Source organism: Trachinotus anak, unplaced genomic scaffold (genome assembly GCF_046630095.1).
Source record: "Trachinotus anak isolate AG129_WGS33_773 ecotype Australia unplaced genomic scaffold, CSIRO_AGI_Tana_v1 ptg000020l, whole genome shotgun sequence".
In the NCBI taxonomy this organism is placed as follows: Eukaryota; Metazoa; Chordata; class Actinopteri; order Carangiformes; family Carangidae; genus Trachinotus; species Trachinotus anak.
This window is the reverse complement of record NW_027273871.1, coordinates 4,931,417-4,954,324: the sequence shown is the minus strand read 5'-3', so window position 1 is coordinate 4,954,324 and position 22,908 is coordinate 4,931,417. Positions and strand designations below refer to the sequence as shown.

General features: G+C 42.6%; 2 protein-coding genes across 5 annotated transcripts in view; one reads left to right on the top strand and one right to left on the bottom strand.

Moving 5' to 3' along the window:
• Positions 1 to 369: 369 nt before the first annotated feature.
• On the bottom strand, positions 370 to 19,982 carry emsy (EMSY transcriptional repressor, BRCA2 interacting). Of its 3 annotated transcripts, none has more exons than XM_071506588.1 (20): positions 19,727 to 19,982; positions 18,198 to 18,306; positions 17,928 to 18,027; positions 17,753 to 17,827; positions 16,870 to 17,045; positions 16,629 to 16,784; positions 14,754 to 15,013; positions 14,427 to 14,667; positions 13,994 to 14,209; positions 13,354 to 13,503; positions 12,336 to 12,509; positions 12,103 to 12,239; positions 11,128 to 11,301; positions 8,054 to 8,264; positions 7,696 to 7,863; positions 5,809 to 5,964; positions 5,348 to 5,478; positions 4,058 to 4,627; positions 3,304 to 3,708; positions 370 to 2,631 (listed from the first exon to the last, which is right to left on the bottom strand). In XM_071506588.1, exons 1-20 carry the CDS (start codon positions 19,727 to 19,729, stop codon positions 2,461 to 2,463), a joined length of 3,783 nt encoding a protein of 1,260 aa, XP_071362689.1. In that variant the 5' UTR covers positions 19,730 to 19,982; the 3' UTR covers positions 370 to 2,460. The 3 variants fall into 3 exon arrangements, with proteins under 3 accessions (XP_071362689.1, XP_071362687.1, XP_071362688.1); XM_071506586.1 differs by having other exon boundaries at positions 370 to 2,643; positions 19,727 to 19,981; XM_071506587.1 differs by having other exon boundaries at positions 370 to 2,643; positions 3,304 to 3,705; positions 19,727 to 19,980.
• Positions 19,983 to 21,036: 1,054 nt separating this feature from the next.
• arhgef12b (Rho guanine nucleotide exchange factor (GEF) 12b) overlaps positions 21,037 to 22,908 on the top strand; it is a 35,751-nt gene continuing 33,879 nt past the window's right edge. Inside the window, exon 1 of one of the 2 annotated variants that reach the window (XM_071506585.1) lies at positions 21,037 to 21,769. In XM_071506585.1, coding sequence (XP_071362686.1) covers positions 21,738 to 21,769 — 32 coding nt within the window. In that variant the 5' untranslated portion in view covers positions 21,037 to 21,737. The remainder of the gene's footprint in view (positions 21,770 to 22,908) is intronic. The other variant, XM_071506584.1, reaches the window with a different exon arrangement.

The following is a 22,908-nucleotide window of genomic DNA, read 5'->3' as shown; positions in this document are numbered from 1 at the left end:
CACGTTTTTTGGCTGCCTGAGCCGATGTCAGGCCAAGTGTAAGTAAATATATTATGGTTGTACATGGCCAAAAACGTCTCATAACACTCATAAAACCCTGATATATGAATTTTAAAAACCTCAATATGTTGTAGTTCAAGAACTGTGCAGTAAAGTTACTTTTTACATAAGTTTGATTCCCAGCAACAGCAAAGAGTCCTGTGAAAATGTTGCTTCACACGTTATATAGTCAAACATTGGTGGGTGGAGGAGGGTGGGTTAATTAGCTGCTAGCATTAAAGACCATACAGTTAACACTGAGAAATTACAAAATTATAGTTGCAGTTTACCTTCTGGTTTACTAGTGATGAAGGATGAGTCTGGTTCCACTGATATTCTATATATTTATTTTTGTGAAAAAGACTGAAACCAGCAATGACTTGATGCTACTAACAAGTTTACATGTTGTCCAGTCAACGTCTGACATATCTAGTTCCTCTGTGCCATCAAACAGACATGGGTGCCCGTGTTCCTTCACCGTCCTGCTGCTGGACATACTCACTAGAGTATCACCTGTGGATGAAGTGCTGTTCACTCAGTGCCTCAGACACAGCAGGGGAAGAAAAGGTATAAAGAGAATGAATACGCCATTGTTGTTTTGGCCTTTTCTTGGGATAGTTTTGACAATAACCCAAATATAGAATCTTGCCTACCTTATACTTTAAGTACATAAAAATAATTTGGGAAGTTCACTGCACTCATGACACAATGCTAAGGTGTAAGGAGGCCAGAAGAAAACAAAAACAAGGTTCTGTACACATTTAAAAGAAAAACTCTGTTGTGAGTCTCCCAGCTTTTCTGGAAATGCCACACTAAACTGCTGGAGCGCAGCTTTATAAAAACACGACAACGCACTGACAGCCTCAGGTGAATCTGAGTAGAAGAGTACACTGTGACTTCTTTGTTTTCTCTTTCTATATTTAAAGGTCCCATTTTGTATAAAGTGAGATTTCTTATCAGTGCTGACTGGGATGTTTGTGATTATAAAGCAGGTCTAGGTTTTATATTAACACTGTGAAAGTATCAAAGCCTCAGTCCACAGAGAAATGCACACAGCCTGTATTCAGAAACTGAGCCTTAAAACCAGCCGTCAGGACTTCTGTAACTTTGTGATGTCACAACAAAGAAGTCCCTGGTTTCTCTGAGTGTTTACCTGAAATCTGCTATATTTTTATTGGATCACTCAGAAAACAGTCAGGGGTTCAGATCCTCTCTTCTGATTGGCTGACTGACCTGTTGTTACTAGAGAGGCTGAGAGAGGAGATGTAAAACTACACTGAGATGGTTTTTGGTTCTTAAAACCACAAATATATCCTCTTATGAATATCAACGCTTCAAATAAAACACCGGAAAACTTTAAAATATGAGACCTTTAAAAGCTCTTTTTTTTTTTTTTTCAAACCAATAAAACTGTATAAATTGACATGTTCTTCTCAGCCTCAGATTTATTGTGCAGATTAAATGATTTCTCTCCACTAGTCATCTAGTTTGAAAAGGTATAAAAGAAATGCATAGTTTAAACACACTATGCAAATGTTAATGCATACTTAGTGAAACTCTCACAGCAACTTTTTGAACTCCAGAATATATCTTACAAAAACAAGGTACATCGCTTCATTCATTGATTTTTTTTTTTTTTAACATTACACTTACAATGAGCAGTAACACATATGTTGGACTCCATCCTTCCTCCAGGACTCTTTTGTGGTTCTGCTTTATGTTGCTCGCAGCAATCCAGTCTGCTCCTGCTTTGTTCTCTCCTCTGAAAACTTAAATCCCATAAGCGTCTGAGTTTTCACTGTCACAAAGTCGCTCAAAAGCAAAACAAAAAGAGTTCATCTGATGATAAAACCTTCAAGTCTTCAAAAGATGTTCATATGCAACAGGAGAGTCACTTTGTACAAAAATCTGTGTGACCAAAGTTACTGGGAAACATGTATTTGAAACACTCTGGACAACCTTCAACGTAAATGCAGGCTTGTAAAAACAGTGTTTTTGAAATGAAGTACAGTGGCACAAGGCACAGTACCAAAACGTCCAAATAATCTATTTGATAAATGTGTAAATGCCTTGCAAATGTCCTGCAAGTAACTATGTAAACATACTGGAACAATTAAAGATGTTTGGAGAGGCTGCTGTCCAACTGTCTGGGAATGGACTAAAACTAATCCTTTCACCTCACTCCCACATTTTACATCCAGCACTCCTCGCTGGCAATAAAAACCACATGTGCCATTCGTCGTAGGGAGGAAAAAAACACTAGGTTTATTATCAACAAACTAATATTTTACACAACTGAAAACATTCCTGCTCTGCGCTATAAAAAGCAACCAGTAGGTCTTTGTCTGCTGAGGCTGAGGCCTCAAACAAATCATCATGTCTGCTTGTTCTGCTCCCGTCCGTGTCTCTAGCATGGACTGACTAGGGCTGGTCGGGGGGGCTGGCTGCCGTGGCCTCGTCGTTGCTGCTGTCCACCTCCTGCTCCATGGGGCTGTCCTCCTCCAGCTGCTGGCTGGTGTAGTTGGTGATCTCCAGGAAGCCGCTGGGCTCCACCACCACGTTGGACTGGCTGGAGTCCGGCAAGATGGAGTACTGAGGAATCACCTGCAGGTTGTTAGTTATGCAGTCAGTTCTCTTTTACACACATATCAGCCTGCTGACGCAGGTGTTGTTTCGGTTCTGCGTAAAGATATCGTTATCCACTGAATACTAGAATGTGTCTAATTGCTGGTACTTGAAACCGTAAGATGCTTCAAGAGGTAAATGTTGGTGTTTTCCATCTCTGTTGGGACACATTTTCAGCTTTCAGTTACAGGAATAGTTTCACTGGAGAAAACTGTTTATTGTCAGGGGACAGGTGAGGAGACTATGAATACTCTCATATCTGGAGCGGTGCAATATGGCCTGTGATGTGATGTGACTGGTTGTTAGTGCACTGTCAAGTGAAATAACTTCAGTCAATATATCAGAGTTTCTCATTTTCTTGTGTTGACCTTGGAATATTTAAAGTGATGGATATTTCATCTAAATGTTTAAAAATAAATTAATAATTTGCAAAAACTTTCAGAATAGAATTATGTTTTTTATTGTAACAAGATGAGGAGATATCAATCCTCTACCTTCTTATATTATCAGTGGAGTCTCATATATCTGTAAGCTACCATCACATTTAAGGTTCACAGCAATGATTTATATATTTTATCTAAGTCTGAACCTTGAGCTCTGTGATTTATTACCGAGACGTTTCTGTAATAAACATCTTACCTCAATAACCTCCAGGTCTTCCTTGCTCCTCTGTGCAGTGAGGCCCTGCATGCAGCTGAACTGCTGGGGCTTTGTGTGGGAATGGTGCATGGCGGCCCCGGAGCTGCTGATGAACTGGCCAGAGTCCAGCGTGCCGGACACAGCCTGGACCTCCAGGGCCTTCCCTAGAGGGCCGCAGTCGCTGGAGGAATCCACCACCATGGGCTCCGTGCTCGGATCGATCTCCGCCTCCATCATGGAGATCTTCAGGATGTCCGACACTGAGGGCTTGTCTCCTGAGGGCCCAGAGCTGGACTCAGGGATCAGCTTGGCGGTGGCTTCGCCGCTGCTGAAGACTGGAGTCGAATGGTGGGAGCTGCCGAAGGTGATCTTGGTGACAGTGGCGCTCTGTGTGATGATTGGCTGCTGAGGGGAAGATATTTTAATGATGGAAGAAAACACAAATTGCAGTTGCAATTGCAATTACATTTAGTCCCATTCACATTTTGTCTCTTTTTGCAGCCCAAACTAATGTCAGTGTTTTTTTTTTATTTATTGTCAATAGTTGTTTTTTTTTATATTAAAAGAAAGAAAAAAAAGGTTTTTCTGTCCGTGTGTGTTTGATTGAGAGGCTGAGTTCTGGCTGTTTCTTATCAGTCTTCGGTCTGTTCATGGTAAATATGAAAAATGTTTATATTCGCATGTGATGCTTCTAATGCCCCAGGTTGTGTATTTCTTACTCCTGCCTGTGAGGTGTTGGTGTAGAGCCGCTCACCTGGCTGGACGCAGTCTTATCAGTGCTGACTGGGTGGTGCGCCTGCAGTGGAGGAGGGTGGGACATGGGTGTGTGCAGGGGCCTGTGGTGGGACGTGGGTGCCTGCTGGAGCTTCGGGAGCTGCGGAGTCACCAGGTGCTTGGTTGGTGTGCCCGGAGACGTGACCTTTGGGCCGGCCTGGGCCGGTGCAGTCAGGGGTCTGTCTTTGGGACTCTGGGTTAGGGTCTGGGGCTTGGGCTGACTCTGCTCGCGTAGTTTAGGGAGTTTCTTTGTCAGAGGCGGAGTGGAGGGGAAGGTGGTGGAGGAAGAGGAAGGCTGGCTGATCTGAGGTTTGCTCTGCAGCTGTGGCGGTGGCGGTGCCTGGGTGGAGGTGGTGCCGTGCCGGCTCTGCTCCGCCTCGGCCTGGCTCAAAGGTGGAGGCTGAGTGCCTGCAGAGTGGGTGGTTTGTTTCACGGGATCTGCAGCTGGTTGGGTGGAGCGGTAGAATAAACCTGTCTGGGGGTCCAAGGTGTCGCCTTCCAGGTCGCCCACCTCTAACACGGTCTCAGTTTTACCATGGCTGTCAGAGGGCTGACACAGAGAAGACTGATGAGCAGGATGACACTTAACTCATCCTCAGTGAGTTGAAAGGGGCAGAGGGAAGAATACAACAATATAAACAACAAGACAACTTCATTGCCTTAAAATGAAAGACAAGTGTTGACAACACAGATACTATAATACTATCTATATAAAATATTTCTATTCATCTTTTAATAAGCAATACGTCTTTCTATGTGATGGCAGTGGGCTGGAGGTTTGTGTTTGGTCATGGCAACAAAAAAAGTCAAGAAAAAGTAAACACATTATATGATAGACTGAATTATGATGTCAAAAGGTCAATTCAACCAAATTCCCCCAAACTGTTCTCTCACTGTGCCCAGGTGTAACGCACAGACCTGGCTGTGAGGAGTTTTCATTGAAACTTTACTGCTTTCGACTGAAGAAACAGTTCCTATCACAGCGTGGTCTGTGGAACTGGCTCTTTAAGCTCGACTCTTACATTCAGCAACACTGTTAAGATAAAGACCAGGATGTCACGAGCCATGGCAGACTCAGAGTAATAGAGTCACAGATAAAAACAAAACCAACACAATGAGATTAAGCTAACATCTCCACACGTAGGCTCTGTTTGGATTGTTGCCACTATCTACTGTACTTGTATACTATATGTGTCTGGTCTGTGCTAACAGAAAAAAGTCAACCACTTTAGTTTCTGAGTACATGAGTGTTGGACTGAGGTGTCCTCACCACGTGGCTGACGTGTGAAGCTGCAGCCACAGACGAGACGGCAGCCGGTTTGTAGGCCTTCCCCAGCTGCTGGCTGGAGGACATGACCACATCATCATCCTCCGAGGACACTCCCACTCGGCTGACTTTACCTGGTAGGGGAACCACGGTCGTACTGTCAGATGATCATATCGAATATAGGGCAGGCTGAGCACGCACGGACACACACACACACACACACACACACACACACACACACACACACACACACACACACACACACACACACGCACGCCTTTTCTTCCGTCGAAGAAGCACAAAGAGAACTGTGTTTCACCATGCCCAATTTGTGGTTTTAGTGTGAATTTAAGTTACTTCTATTGAAATTGTGAACTGCCAACTAAAAACAGGAAGTGCACAGTGGTGCAGAGTCATTTGCATGTCTCACGCAGCGGGTCATGCATGACAGTGGAGAGGCGTACCTGCTGTGATGTACTCAGTGCTGGGTTCTGCCTCTGAGGTGGAGGGTCTGGGGGACTCCGGGCTGGGCTTCTTCTCCGGGGCCAGCTGGATGGGAACGGCCAGCTGGCTCAGGTCAATAGTGTGCTGCCTTGGTTTGGAATCTCCCTTCTCCTTAACTATTGGGAGGGACAACACACACACACTCAGCATAATGTACCAGTTCAGACCAGTCATAAATTCTTTAATAAATCACACATTCACAAATGAATCCCAGCAGATTCTAATTTGATCTTTTGGTCAGATTTAAGTGATCAAATCCTACAGGGTGTCTTTTCATTTTCTTCATAGTCAGTTGTGTCAGTACTGATCAAATCTAGTGTTTTTAAGAGTGGGTCCCTGTGTGCACACACATGAGGACGCAAAAGCTTGTGCAGGCACGTGAAGAGAGTCCTGCCAATGGTTTCACGTAATCACACTCATCTGCAGCTGGTGACAAAGTACCTAGAAACACTGAAATGTGTAACCATGGCAGCGCAGAAGAAGAGTGCTGGAGAGTCAACATGGATGTAAACAATGAAGGTTTCAAACTTTAAAGAAAAATGATATTGGGGAAGGAAACTCAAAGATACACACACTGTGTTTTGGTGCGAAACAATTGTTTACACAAAAAAAAAAAAAATCTCCATAGTGCACCTTTAGATTTTTCAGGAGATGTTTCACATTAAAAGTTGACCAGGACATGAAGGGATGATTCCCTCCGAGTCGCTGGAATTTGAAAAATCTGTGCAGGAAACTAGAATCATTTCCTTGCGGTTGTGTGCCCCTGTGAGTCAAGTTACATCCTGAGTCTGAGTCTTCAAGGGAATTCAATAAAATGTATTAAGAGTATTTAGTCATAATCAGCATATAAATGCTTAAAATGGCCTAAAATGTGTTTTGGGAAATTACAATGACCTTTGACCTTTGACCACAAAGTTCTAATCAGTTCACCCTTTAGTCCAAGTGAACGTTTGTACTAAAGCTGGAGAAATTTGCTGAAGCTGGTACAGAGATATCAGGTTCAGGAGAATGGGACAGATGGATAACCTGGAAACGTAACGCCTGCAGCCGCAGCTGTCACCGAGACAGAGGCACATAAACACAAAGTGGAACTAGAATATGAGACGACTGTGGTTGTACTGGTGGAAATTGATGATGTGAAGATGTACATTACCCAGAATTTACCATGACAACAAGGTAAACAAAGAGGAAGCTTCCGTCAATAGCAAATTAAAATGGGAGCAGATGGAAGCTTTGTACTAAATTATGATAAAATACACAGTACATGATACATGAGATGATAAAATTAGGAACACACATCTGGCACTCATATGAGTCTGTTTCAAATAAAGGACTGGCTCTCTGTGCACCTGAGGGAAACCACTCAAGTTTCATGCGCTAACTCACAATCATCTGCTCAGGGATTTTTGAGTCTGTGGGTGAATCTGTCTGGGACGCTACTCATCAACCTGTTCCACAGGTTTGTACTGTGAGAGCAAAGCCTCAGGCGAAAATCATAATTACTGTGGCCTGGGAGCCTTTTAGGCTTCAATGGTTCCACAGAGGTCGTTAATATTTGCTTGATGGCAGGTTTTCAATAAAAACTTGACATGTTGATTGGAGCAGAAGGTGGAGGAACGAAAGGCGAGGAGACAAGCTGCCGGACAGATGATCCTTTTCGGTATTTTTGACACATCTGGATCCTGCTGAACTGGTTTCCAGCAGGATTGTTTCGCGACACCTAGCAACGCTGCTGTACTCAGCGTGTGTACAGGTGATAATTCCCCGTCCCGCCTTCCATCTTTCCACCCACCCACCCGCCCCTCTTTGGTTTACGTCCGCAGCCTTTCCGTGACATAACAGCTCACCGGTTGTCTGTTGCAACTCCAGAAGGGCTTTGATGGTGGAAGTGGCCGACTGGGATTCCCCTCCAGACACCTCCTGGTAGATAATAGTGGGGCTGGACTCCACAGCTACTTCCTGCTCAGTCCAATCCTGCTCTCTGGAGGACACCACATGCACTACAGGCTGCGGCTCTGAGGAAGGATGGAAACAATGTGGGACAAATTTACAAGGAACATCACAGGGTTATTTTCACATTAAATCAAACCAAACAGCCATTAATATTCTCATAAACACAATCTTAACAGTCAAGCTGCAACAACAATTCATCTGACCTCTCCAGCTCTTGACTCTATGCCTTGGAAAGGGATGAGAGCAGCGTACCTTGAGCGCTGCCATGGGAGCCCTCACCAGCTAAGCTGCTGGTCTCCGTGAAGCTGGCGACCTCGTCCTTTGGGGGCCCGTCCGAGCCTGAGGTCTGACCCTGACCCATGTCTGCAGAGCGGGTCACCTGCTGCAGCGTCTCTGTGACCAGCTGCCTGGTCTGTTCGCTCACCACCGCCGTCTGGAAAACTGGCTTCGGCTTGATGAGAACCTGGAAGGGAACCGAAGAAACGCACACTGTTGTTTAAAGCAGTGGTTCCGGGCTTTAAAGAACCCAGTCATCAACTCCAGCCATCACGATCCAATACAAGACACAGTGATCCTGGGATGTTTGGGCTTAGCTGCTGGATGTTTCAACCATTTATTCTTTATTTTTAGAGATTTATTTCACTTCTCTCTCTTTAGTTGTGTTAAGTTTCTACTGAAACATAAACATGTGAATCTATATATATACACATGTATTTTTAATCAAATTATAATTTCTGTTTTTTGCAGTTTAGCTGAGCTGCTCCCTGCCCACTACAGAGGCTTACAGATGTGCTTGCTTGGGGGTGACTGCTGATAAGTTGGATTTCTATGAGTCTGCATGATGACATTAGCCGAAGATGTTATCTTCAGGAGGTGTCTGATTCTTGAATAACATTACTGAGTCATATTTCCGTCTGCTTCGTTGCATCACTACATTTGCATGTTCAGTAAGTAGGTCATTCATGTAAACAAGTCAAAACACATAGTTTTCACTCAACAATCTTTGTGAAAAGTTTAATGTTACAGCCATTGGAACAAAAGTTGCCATTTTCGTCAGTGGAAAGTGTTTTTTACTTTTGTGCCCAAATCCACATAAAAAAAAGAAAAGAAAAGTGTTGCAGTTGTGACTGCTCTATTTTGTGGTTTCACTGAAACTTCAGATCATCACAGTGGGTGTTAAATACAGTGTGTACTGTACATGTGTACTACGCAAAGCTAGCTGATCTTTCCCTTTGACGACTAAAAACAAAAACTGAACGCAGACAGTTTGATATTGAAACAATGACATGCTGTCTGTGGACGGGCATGACGAAGGCAGCCTTCTCTTATCACTACACGCTCATTCTGACCTTCATAAAGAAAAACAGATGATGTCTGGTTGACAGCTGCTACTTTTCTTCCCCCCTATGAAGCAGCAAAAAAACATCTGGAAACTAGCATGGTGGAATTTACCCTATGAGAATATGTTCTGACACCTTCTAATTCCCCAAAAGACTAAAATAGAAATATCATGGAAGGTTGGGGTAGTTACTGTGATCAGTGGGTTATGTCAGAAATATAAGAACTTCTACAGAACTGATTCCTCCTTGTTTAGTCTTCAGAAATAGACACAAAAATCCCCAGGAACCAAAATACACCTACAGTGGTGTCTGGTTTCACTGTACAGGCCCATCACGCCTCTGAGATTCATTCTGCAGCAAACACGCAGCCAGAGTCAGAGAGAAGGAAGCGTCTTCACCCCACAGTATTTGTGACTGACTGACTGACTGACTGACAAGGTTACACCAATGGTCGGCTGGCCAACACTTGGAGGTTTCCCACTGGCTGTTGCTCTTTCAAAATGATTTGGTGTGAACAGTTTCTCTTCAGGGGGGTGTTGATAGGCAGTATTGCCAACTCAGTGTCTTTATCGCTAGATTTCTAAACGTTTCAGACCTTGCGAGAAATCTTAGCTGCTTTCCACAGAGGAGAGTCACCTGTGTTACCCGGTGAGCCCGAGGTCAGACTTTCCCTCTGCAGACGCAGCTCTCTCTCTGTTATAGATATATCTGAAATCACAGCTCAGTCTTTGTCTTTAACTTATCTCCTGGGTGATTTTGTCAGACAGCAGCTTGGAAGTGGCTCAGAAGTTAACATGTAATGTTAATGGGCTGCGTTTCAGTCACTATTTTGAACTTAAAAAGTTCCAAACAAAGTTCAAAAAACAGAAAAACATGTAAATGAGAACAGATTTATCGGGAATTCGGCTGAAATAAAATACTGTGATACTGTGAGCACAGAGCAGGAGAGAGGCAAACAGATGAGGGGCTGAAACCAGTTGACACTGGTCTGGATGCAAATACCGTTCTCTCCGGCCATACACTCGGTTTTGATCTAGTCTCGTTTCAGCAAGTATCACTGGACTCTGTCAGGCAGCCAGAGACATAACTCCATATGAATGCTAATGTTGCTCCAGGTCTGCTGGATGTGCACATAATAAACTGCCAACTTGATTGCTGTATGTGCTCTATGTCAGTGTCGTGGTTACAGCCTGTTGCTCTGCCTCCAACTTGCCAAAATAATCAACGAATGCAGGTTTAATATCATATGTCAGAAACATGATCAAGCTGCAGGAGACAACGCTATGGTCTAACAGCTGTTTGACCTGAAAGAGCTGCAGACCAGACTGCTGTCAGTCTGCCAGACTCACAGACTCCACCTAGATTCATTTCCCTCCCTGAATGAGGGAAGTAAAGGGAGGAAGAGGAAAAGTCCGTGTTAAAGGCCGGGGCATATATTTTTAAACCTATAGAACAGGGGATGTTTCTCTTTTGTTTAAACTGTTCCATTTAATTAAAAGCTCTCACTTCTCTGGAAGTTATCACATGTAGGGGTCACCAGATTAATGACCGAATGCACAACTCAGAAGACAGAACTAGTCACCTTTTGGAGAACACTAAAATGAGCAGTTTGTTCTCATTTTCAGAGAAATTCCTCATCTGTACTCACTTTACAAACAAAGATTCCTTTGGTTTTGGTTACTTTATGTCAGACATCAGGTCATATGAATGTCCACTTGATGTCTGTGAATCATCATATGACAATGGCCTGTGGTTAACAAGGAGATGATGATGTTTACTGATATGTTTTAACACATCTCTTTTATCATACCTGAATTTGAAAATTGAAAAATTGCTATGTTTCAAAAAAGTGCCTTTAAATTGGGTTTCATCTGAGCTGTAACTGGTTGAATAAAACTATAATAAAATAAAAGAAATGGAAGAAAAAAAAAGTGGGAAATAAAAGCAGAGAAACATTTGATCAGCTGGTGGAGAGCAGGTCTTTACCTGTGTCTTCCCCTGCTGGCCGTACACGATCTTGGTTGGGATGATCTTGGTGGCGGTGGACTGGGATCCAGAGCTCATGCCTTTGGGCTGGGTGACAATCATCTTGGTGATGGGCCTGGAGGCGGTGATGATCGCTGGTTTGGTCCCCTGAACGGCCTGTAAGCTCTTCTCACCCTGAGACACAGCAACATACTGTTTAAGTATAACACAGCTGATCTATATATCCATCACTATCACCATGCAAAGCTTCATCGACTGGCTTGTTTGAAAGGATAAACAACATTTACATCTTTGCAATGAAAGTTTGTTTAGTCTCCTTTCAAACACAAGTACAGCACATTGCTGTATTTAACTTTAAGGCATTGAGGTCAGGAAATTCAATATTACAAAATGTTTCAAGTACCAATGTGCTGTGGATTTAAAAGTGTCTAACTCTGGCGACACCAAGTGGTCGTATCAAAAAAACACAAACCCTGCCCAACATCCCGGCAGCGAGATAAAACAAACAGGCTGCAGCACTTTTAACAAACACGTCTCATTCCTCCACAAACAAATACTTATGACATCAGAATGATTTGAAAGATTGTTTCATTTATTTACATTATCGATTAATCTACTGTTTAATTTCTCAACTTATTGAGGAATTGTTTGGTCTGTAAAAAGTCAGCAAATTGATAAAAATGCCCATCTCAAGTCCCAGTGTCTCATTCTATCAAAACAGCAGCTGGAAACCCTATTCAGTTTAATATCATAAAAAATAGGTAAACCTTTATCATAATAATACTTTAAAAATATTATAAATCTATTATTAAGACTGTTGCTGCAAAGTTTTCTCTAAAAATATTTTAACAAAGGGTTTTAATGGCCTCTAGACACTGGAGAAAACTCCAGCCTAATGCTCTGTCTGTTTGTGGAGGGATTACTGCTGATCAGTGACCACCGTGTTAAGATGCGATACTGTGGCGTGTGACTGACCCCAGCGTTTAAAAGTGTGGTGACCACGTTCTTGCCCGGCAGTCCTTGGATGGTCGCTCCTTTTCCCGTCGTTTTCTGCACCACAATCACATTTGGCTTGGACGTCATGGGGATGGTAGTGATCTTGGTTGTTGTGCCTGTGGCAGAGGGAGGACGATGTTTCATCAAACCAAAGCTGACCACAGCAGGCAGGGTGCGAGACACGGAGCTGTCACAGAACGCCGTCGACTCACCAGACACGATGTTGCTGCTGATGATTTTCCCACCCAGAGTGGCCAGTGACTTGGGCACGACAGTGATGATGCTGCCGCTGGTGGTCTTCACGTAGGTGGTCCCGCCGCTGGAGGCTGATATTCTGGCGCCGATGCTGGGGCTAACAGTGGGTCTGGTATAGGTGGCCTGAGTGGCTGCACACAGGAATGTAGCGCTACGATTTAACAGCTAGACCAGCGTATTGTACATCAGCAGTTTTTGAGTAATATAGTTGCTCTGCAGAAATAAATTCTATTATTAGACCTCATGTTAATACTGGTCCATCAATGCTAAAGCAGAATTTTATTGCTCTAGTTGCTTCAGGTGGAGCTAGTTTTAAGTAGTTTAGTCAACTGAGGTCTGTAAATCTGAGGGTCATGAGGTTATTAATGGGAGAACAAAGAAAAACTTTTTGCTTTTTTTGTGAAACACTGTAGAATTTTACCCCTTTGAGCCTGAAACGAATTATTGAAATGAAACCACTGAGAAGTTTAGAGGGGAAATGTCTCTCTGGTTGAACTGCTAACAACTCAGAGACATCTGCTGAAACAGCCAAAAAAAGGGAACTACCGGTTTATTCTTTCTTATTTCTCATTATATTTTATAAGCCAAACTTTTTTTTTTTTACATAAGATCTTTAAGTAGTAGCAGCTGGATCAATCAAATATAAAATGGACACATAAATAAAAATAAAAACTACTCATGCAAATCTGTGTTGTTTCTTTCCAGCTCTGTCGACTAAAATGCATCCGTGGCGTCAAGGATCAAATGAAGCATCAATTGTTGGAACTGAATGATTTTAAGTCTTGTTTAATTATTCTCAGGTCAGATTCAAGAGGTTGAATCAAGAACAGTGCGAAGGAAGCAAGTTAAAACATCAAACAGTGACACTCAGTGATGTCATATTCTCAAGATGTTATGTAAGACGCCAGAATTACATTGACTGGATTGGGTTTGATTGAACAGGGTGTAAGCTGCCTCGAGTGTCTGGTCACCCACCTGTGGGCTGAGTGACCAGTTTGGTGGTCATGATGGCTCCGTTGCTACTGACGACCATGATGGGAGAGGAGCTGCTGCTGGACAGAGCCACCGATGAAGGCTTGGGCAGGATTTTGCTGGGCTGGACCTGCTGAGTGATTATCTTCACTCCTACGTTCACACACACACACACACACACACACACACACACACACACACACACACACACACACACACACACACACACACACACACACACACACACACACACACACACACACACACACACAAACACAAACACAAACACAAACACAAACACTGCCATGTCATGTTTTGAGAATTGTTTGATCTTAATGTTCTAGAAGTAGTTTTATGACCATTAGGATTTGAAGAAAAAATAAAAAATAAATATATGTATTCCTACATCACTAATTTGTAGACATGAATATCATGTTTTTTCTGTTACTTCATTAGAAGTATCCTAATGTGTACATTAGCCATAGCTCCCAGAGAACTAATGAAATGAAATGAAATAAGAAAGACGGAAAGAAAGACAAAGGACAAATATAGAAAGAGACGGATAAAGAGAAGAACGATTAAAAAAAGATAGAGAGATGAAGAAAAAAAAGAAACACAGAAACACCAGGTAAGGAATCTTTACCAGACTCCTGTTTGATCTGAATGGTGGGCTTGGTCCCAGGTGAGGAGGTGGTGGTCTGGGTCTGACCGACGCTGGAGGCTCCTAAAGGTGAGCTCTGCAGCTGTTTGGGTGACTGCTGCTTGGGGAACTGGGCCAGGATTTGAGTGGGTGACCCCACCAGCGTCTTGGGTGAAGGAAGCCTGGCTGACGCCACCTTCACTCCGGCTGAACCAGAACCTACAACAGTGAACACCGACGGTGAGACTTGCAGCCGAATGAGAGGCTACTCTGGCTCCACGCGTCAAACAGCCCTCCCTCACACTGACTGTTACGTTAGCACATTAGCTTGTTGCTCAAACTGACAGAAACACAGCTGATTTGTTAGAGTCTGTTTACATTAATAGGTTGTAATAGGTCTGTGGATGACATCTGCTGGTACGGAGAAGGAACCTACACGGTGAGACAGTTGACATGACCACTGAAGGAGTAGAGGAGACCACTGTGGTCACAGCGATGGTGTTGGGGTTGGTGGAGGGGCTGGAGCTGGCAGGGAACACCACTGTCTGTTTCTGTGTGGGCGTGGTCAGCATGGAGGTGGAGCCCAGCTTGGACATTGCAGCGTTGTTGTGGGCGTGGGACTTGGACAGGATGTTGGGCACAAAGTTGGAGCTCGGAGAAGTTGTCACAATGATCACCTGATCAAAAATAAGATAAACTCTCATTAAGTGCATAGAGAGATGTGTTCAAGGACCTTCGGAGCATACGAGGAAGTGTCACTCACCTTCTGCGTGGTGGTGCTGGTGGTCTGGATGGTGGGCTTGGTGAAGGTGATCTTGACCGGGGACAGGTGCGGCGGCAGGGAGTTAGCAATGCTCTGCATTATGTTGCTCATCTTGGGGCTGCCGCTCACTGGCACCGTGATGTTCTTGGAGACCGGCGGAGACACCTTGGAAACCTCCTTCAGCATCACCGGCGACGAGCTGGACGAGTTGGTCCGACGGCGCTTGCGAGGCTTCTCGTCTTCATCGGAACAACTTACACCTGAGAGGACATGGAGGGTAGAAACTCAGGACATCGCTGGGGCGACAGAGGTTCTGTCTCGGGCTGCAACTAACGATCATCCATTACTTTTCTAGATTAATCAAGTAATCGTTTAGTTTTGAAAAATATCCATCACAGTTTCCAAAACACAAATATATTCAATCTACTATAGTATCAGACAAAGTAAAGCTGTGCTCACAGGAGAAGTTGGAAGAACAAAATGTTTTTCATGCTTGCTTGTAAATTTAGTTAAACTATTCATTGATTATTCGAATTAGAATTTTCTTGCAATGTTGGCAGTGAACATATTAAACATCTTCACTTTAAAAACCTGACTTGCAAGTTCTAGCTCAATTAATCCAGAATTCCCACAAATGCAACTTCAACACCAGCTTTGCAGATCTAATTCTCATTACATCTTTAGTTAATAAAGTTCAGACCCACTCCATCTTTTCGAGTCTCATTCCTTTCCTAAATTAGCCCGTCACATGCTGCTCATACCCGCTGTTTGACATGCATGCACAAACTGGCAGCAGATGCTTGTGGAATTGTCAGATTTAATCCAACAGGTCCCACGAGACACCGTGTTCAGGAAATTTGTGGGGAGAATTTCTGAGTCATTTGTCATGTGGAAAGTCTGAGCTGCCATACACTGTAAAAAAAAACAGTTTCCATCAGGGCATTAGTTTAATTTTGAGTCTTAAGAACGTGCTGTACGAGACAGAGAATGATGTTTGAATCTGTCAGTTATGAATAAACAGGTATTGTAGCGCCCCCTTCAGGATGATCAGTGGATTTTCCGAGTCACTGAAAACAAGGAACCAGAATGAACTGACTCCTCCTTTACAATACTACAGTGTATAATATGATTATTACTATATGAAGCTCAATCCTGAACACTGAGAAAGATCATTTTACTTTCCAATTTTAACAAATGCATCTTCAAATTACATTTAATTCAGGTGAAGATATTAGCACGTACTTCAAAGAAACTCCACTGTGATCAAGTGTATTACTTCAAACTACTGATGGGATAAAAATACTTCATTCAAATCCAGAGCACACCCCCACTCTCCTCTCAAGGTTAAACTACAACCACAGAAAGTTCGAGTGGGATTCATCCTCTTGACAAAAGAGGAAATCAGCATATTTCCCATTATGGCAAAATATTCATTTAATCTACATTTCTATGAGGTGCACAGAAGCATTTTCTAGGTGAAATGTGTGTGTTGGTGGTAATAAGCCAATTCAACTGAAGAACTACAGATGGGCGTCACTAGAGGAAATTAAAAGCAAATGGCAGGTCATTTATTTCACCTCCAAGCTTCTCTGGTGCACTCTGCACCGGCATAAAACATATTTTATATATTGATTGTATCTTAGAAACTTGGCAATAATATGTCTCTGCTAATTACACAAAGGCAACTCATTCCTCTAATGAAACTTTTTTCTTATAAAATTGACAGTAAACCTGTTTAATTCCACTGCACAACTGTCCTGACAACACATGCATCTACAGTAAATAACTCTTTTAGCTAAATACTCTGTCTGTTTATTTTCTTTTATATAACTGTTACAGTTTGTGTGGTTGAACGTGGTTTTCTTAGTCACTCACTTTTCACATAGACCGTGCTCCCGCTGGGCAGCACCACCACGTTGGATGAGGGGCTGGGTGGTCGAGGGGATTTCACTGTGGCTCCGATGGTGCCGCTGGTTGCTGTGGCGCTGGTGGAGGTGCAGGTGGTGCTTGTGTATGAGTAACACACGACCACTGCAGGGAGGAAATGAAACACGTCATTTAATGTCTAGTCTGTCACGAAACACCCTCTGCCCAATACCAAGTGCTTGTGGCCTACCTTCTTTGTTTCCTGTTTCAGCTGGCAGCGGAAGGGAGGCGTTCTGATTGGCTGTGGCACTGGCCACAGCATTAGCAGTGACGGTAAAAGCTGTCTGAGGGACCAATCTCGGCATCAAGGGAACGAGCCGGCGTCCTTCGATGGACCATTCAGACGAGCTGTTAGGACCGGACATGCTGAAAAAGATGTTATGCACCATTTAGTTTTTCCAGACACTGTTTTTAAAACTACAATTCCCAGTTCAGTGGTGAGCACGTGGGGCTTTTTAGTGGAGCAGACCTGGTCTACTTATCCTAAAGAGACAGTTAATGACTTTTTTTTTTTTTTTCAGACAAATCCACATACGGTAGAACAAATAAATCTTTTTAGGGACCACACCAGTATTTTATAATGTTTTACCCCATTTATTATGAATCACAAATACAGTGCTTAAGACTATGGTGACAAAATATTAAACATTTTCCAAAAGACACAATAATATACTTAGAAATTTCATATTGTTCATTGTTCTATTTCCAAACCCACTGAAAATCAGTAATCCATCACAGTGCCTGTTATACTTGCTTTTAGTGGCGTCAAAGTTATCGTGGAAGTGCAGTTAAGAAGCATTTGCAACTGCATCTCCACACAATGATACTAAGAGTAAATGTCCCTCAACAATGAGCTGAAATGTTGCATTGTTGCAGGTTTCTGAATGAATGACCAGATCTCAATGCTCAGACAGGCCTCTGTAATTTAACTGAAAAAAAAAAAATCTGGTTCCTGAGCTGATGAGGACGCCATTTTGGGGAACAGAATACATAAGTTAATAAATCAATCTGCTCCTCATAATGCAATATAGTGCCATTGAGAAATGACACTCAAACATCAGTTATATACTCACTGATATGCAATGGTGGTGAGGCGTTCATCATTGACAGCCCTGCGGACTTCCGCACGGTGGCGCTCAGTTGAGATACTGGGTGGATGTGGGGGTGGGGGGTGGACAAAGCAAAATTAGTTTGCAAAAAATTGTTCCCCTCAATCATCAAGTTGTAGAACATGTGGGAAATAATTACCCGAGGATTTTAGTGAGCTCTCCAAGGAGATCCTTCTTGTCCTTTGTCAGGTCTCCTTGGGCTCGCAGGGCGCTGATCACCCCAGCATAAGCCTCCAGCTCTGGTAAACACAGACACACACGTCACACACACGGCAGCACAGCAAAATCTCCTTCGTCAAGTGGAGCAGTGACACCAATTAAATGTAGAATAATCTGTGTTTATGTCCAACTTTTCATGTTCAAGCCAACATGTCATCATCATTGTGACACCAAAAGAAAATAATCCTACCCAGTTTGCGGAGAATTCTCTTGCACTCATCCCTGCCCAGGTCAAGGATGGTGGGCCATACCACGGGCATGGTACCAGTCAGCACCGGTTTCTCCAGCTGAATCATGGGCTAAGTGGAGAGGTAACAATAATGCATTTATGAACACATTTCCCATAAACCATTACTGCTGCCCCTTCCAGGCACTGTGCCCTGTGTTTATTTTGAAGAGCCCAAACAGGGACGAGAGCCTGGACAACAGCAAAGTATGATGATGTAAAATTCTACACTCGGGAATCATATTTGAGCTAATAACTGCAGCAGAGCAGTGTGATTAACAAGATAATTAGAAGATAATTATGAATCACATATAATTACTGTACGTTGAGTGGAATAAACCCAGCGTGTGCTGAATTGTCTTTTCTGAAGTAGGAACGCTGACGTATCTTTATAGGTACGCTTGAGTTTAATTGAATCTTATTCCCCATAAAGAGGCTTTTCTCTCACTGGTTAATTAGCATCACTCATGCAGCTTTCAAGCAAAACACGAATAAAGGTGAAAAGATACCTCGCTGAGATGTTATGTGTGGGAGATGACGAGCGCAGGAGAGGTGTGTACCACAGATGTTATTTTATTTTTGTCACTGCAGGATTCTCAGTGGGAGTTAACTGTGCATTTGTCAGGGCCTATTTTCAGCAGCTGATTAATAAACATTTGGTCCTGGAATGACAAGTTTCTCCAGCAGTTCTTCTTCAGTTATGCCTCTGCTTGTAGGCTTATTGTGGGGATGTTGTCATGCTGCTGAATGAACTTGGGATCAGGCTTCAGCAACACTAACAACACCTGGTAGATGGATCAATTCATTGTTGGTTGTGTGCTTCACCTAAGAATTGCTGACAGCAAGAAAAATACAGAATATCATCACCAGGCTTGCACTCCAAAGGATGACTCCGAACTTCATTTACAAATCTAGCAATTTAAGTTTAGTTTCTGGGCACACGAACAATAGAAGAAGCTGACCAGGCTCTCATATGTCCCTATAGAGGCTTAACTTTTCCTAGTTTGCACTGACAGTACCGCCCACCACTGGGCATCTCAGTAACTACAAAACACTGGGAGCACAAGGCCAACCACATAAAAAATGAGATTTGATTTGGTCCAAATGCTGCTGAGAGATCGGTCTGTATACCGAACATAACCGAAGCTCCTCACAATTACAAACCCGTATTTGTTTGTAATCTGGTTCCGACTTTTAAAGACAAGCGAAGACACATGAAGGGTTTTTTTTTTTCTGGGTCAAATCCTGTTGGTACAACGGGAAACGGAACGTCCTCATCAAATTATCGCATCATCTACCGCCCAGCAAAAAACATCCCGCAACATTAAACTACTTTCATAAAACATTGAAATGGAGACGAAGGATCTTAGCGGGATGAGCCTCCAACAGAGCAGAATCACATTTTGGTTTATTCCGCTTTGAAAACCTTTGCGATTGGTGGTGTTAGCTTAGCTAGTTAGCTATGTGTTCTATGAGCAAAATCAATGTCTTACCATCCGTTAGCAGGGCAACTTCAAGGCCTTAGTAAATCCGAGATCCAGACAAACATGGCTGAGCTCGACACATTTAGCTTAGCTACCGCATCTTGTAGTAACTGTGTAATAATCCGAGACCCGGAGAACAAAAGCTAACCCGTTAAAATAGCCCAGTCTCCCCAAAGATGTGCCAGTGTTTATGTTATCGGCTAACTAGCTGCGCTGGGTCTGTGAATGTATTGGTCTCTTCTTCTTCGTGGGAAATATGAGGTCACTGGAGGCCTCGCTGGCGCAGTGCTGCCACCAGCAGGCCGCTCAGATAACCGCAGCCGCTGCACCACTTCACAACCGTTCACACATTCTGCTGCTGGGTGAGGAGACATTTCATGCATCATTTTTAAGCTCTGTAACTTCATGTGCAATACTGTGTTGTGGTCGAATTCAGCTACATCTTTATTGTCATTTACATAGACGGAAATAAATAGTCAAGCTCCAGTCTGACTCCACATTTCTCTCCCTGGCCATAGAGCATGTACTTTAAAAAAAGCCCAAAAGGTTGAAAACCACTGGTTTCATCTTTAGCAATGCTTCATATTTCTAATTTGATCCCATTCTGAAAAAAAAACGTTAATTATATCATTTTTCTCAGGAGTAAAAGTATAAAGTAGTCAAGTAAAGCTCAGGTAACTCAGAATTGTACTTAAGTAGTGTAGCTGAATTAGTGCTCATGTATGTCCAGCTCCAATATGTGCATACAAACACTAGATCAGCTTGAAATCCTGTGGATCAAAGAAACGAAATACATTTAGTAAAGTATTTTTTTTGTATTTCAGTTTTCTGCTACTTTATACTTCTAGTCTGCTACAATTCAGAGGCAAATATTGTACTTTTTACTCCACTATATTTATTTTCTATATTATATTTTTATACCTTTAGTTACTGGTTACTTTGCAGATTTACATTTGTTATGCAAAATATAATCAACAAATAAATTATGAAGGATTATCAAAGACTTTCACAAGCATGTAAAGCAATTAAAATTATACCCACCTTTAAATTTAATATAAAACGTTTTTTTGTACATATAAATGCATCAATTATCGTAACACAATAATATTTAGGTATATTTTAAAGTATATTTTGATGTTTGTACTTTTACTAAAGACTTTTACTAGTAACAAAGTTTTTCTACACTGTGGCACTGACACTTTTACTTTAATGAAGATCTGAGCGCTTCTTCAACCACTGTTCAAATGTGTTAGTTTTGCGAAGTACGAGGTGCTCTTGAACGCAACGGGATGGAAGGTGGGTTTTCCTCCTCTTTTTACTCTTTTTGGGGGGGGCGAAGCATTTCCTTTTTCCATTTGCATCACAGTACGGAACAAAAAGCAAGGCTGCTGAACAGAACAGTGGAGATGAAAGCGAACGGGGCTGGATGAGGATGCTGCAGAACCCGCAGCGCCTCCAGATCAGCACAGAGGAAATAAGAAAGGTAAAAGTTCATGTCGGACCCAGCAGCCAAAGTTTGACGCAGTACTTCTCCGGACACCAGGAGCAGGCTGGGGTGTCATCATGGAAGCGTTTCCTCAGGAAAAATAAAGATTTTCTCATCTTGGACTTGGAGGTAATTTGAGAAAGTGCAAGTTGGGAAAAACATTCACAGCAGTGAGATCTCTCCGGTTTTCCAGATGTGTCCTCTGATGCAAACAGCGGCTGGCGAATTAAATATATTCACACCCCCAAGGAAAAGGTAGCTCTTCACTTCATTTCCTGCAGCTCTGCACACAGGGCTTTATTAGCGACGCTGGGGTAATAGTTGATCAACTTCACTGCCCTGGGAATTTTCAGCAAACTCTCCCATCAGAATAACGGGATTTAAAAACTCTTTGTGCTGGATATAACCACGTTTAAGGGCACGGACGGACACCGAGGAGGCAGAACATAAGAGCCGTTTCAATCAGTAAGACAGGGACGATATTGTGAAAATGTTATTTGGGTGAAGTCCTTGGAAACTTGTACGGGAAGCCCAATGAGTGGCACACAGTCAACACTCACTGACAGGTAGGCAACACCTTTTCTCCTTAAGCGCTCATCCTTTGTCTTCTTCTCTCTTTGAATACTGTGTATTTGTTCACAATTTACCAAGTTATAAGGTTTTTTCTGCTGTGTTTATGAATCGAAACTACAGAAAGCCAAACTCCATTAAAAAATCTTCTCATTTAAGGTTCTGTTGCTTGTTGGGAGGTACACACAAGTGCTAGAACATGATATGCCATAAACTGCATTTAATTTAATCTTCTTGTAAAATCGGCAAGTAATTTATTCGACAAAAAAGCACCAAGTTAACACAAAGTATTAGTATTTTAACGTGGTTATATTAGTTTGCCCCGTTCACGCCTCATTGTGGTAGGAGACGATGGCGCTTGGGGGATTCGACTGGATGCAAATCAGATGTTCAATTTCAATAAATATAAAGGTGTTTGATCTAATGGACATACGCCGACATGAGTAGAAGCCTTTGATATTTTTTTGTGAGTTATTTAATTATTTTTTAATTTTCAATGTCTATCTGGGAAATTCAGGTCAAGTTCAAATTGACAGATTTCTCAACGGAGTTCGTAAAACTTTCCCCTCTATAAAAACAAAAAACGGAACAGAACGTGATTTGGTTTTTCCGTGTTCACTGGAGAATGTGAATAGCTTTCACTGTTGATGACAGCCTCTCCTGTCAAACCAACAGGGGGCATTTTCCTGGACTTAATCATTCTTTCCTATACTTTTTTCTCTGTTTGTAATATACAGGTCAAGATGCTGAAGTGCACATATCCCTCTTTTGGTAAAACGTTTTGTGCCAGAAACTTTACTCTGACACTTTTCATTGTTATCTGGCTGTACTGTAGGTTGACCACTTGTTGTGTCCCAGTGTAAACATGCTCCTCAGTATTTGTGCAGTGAAACAAGCCAATAGTTAGGAGGAGAGAGGTTCAGAAGACACCTCCATATGTTTCACTGACACCACAGTCACAGAGTCAGCAGGGTTAATGCATGAGTCTTACTGACAGCATGTCTTTATAACAGGCTGCAGCATGGTACACAAATAAAAGTGAGAAAATCACATTAACCTGTGCATAAAAAATAGAAATTAGATTCTGTAATGACATGACTTCCCCTTTATTGATCACAGAAAACACAGTCTAATG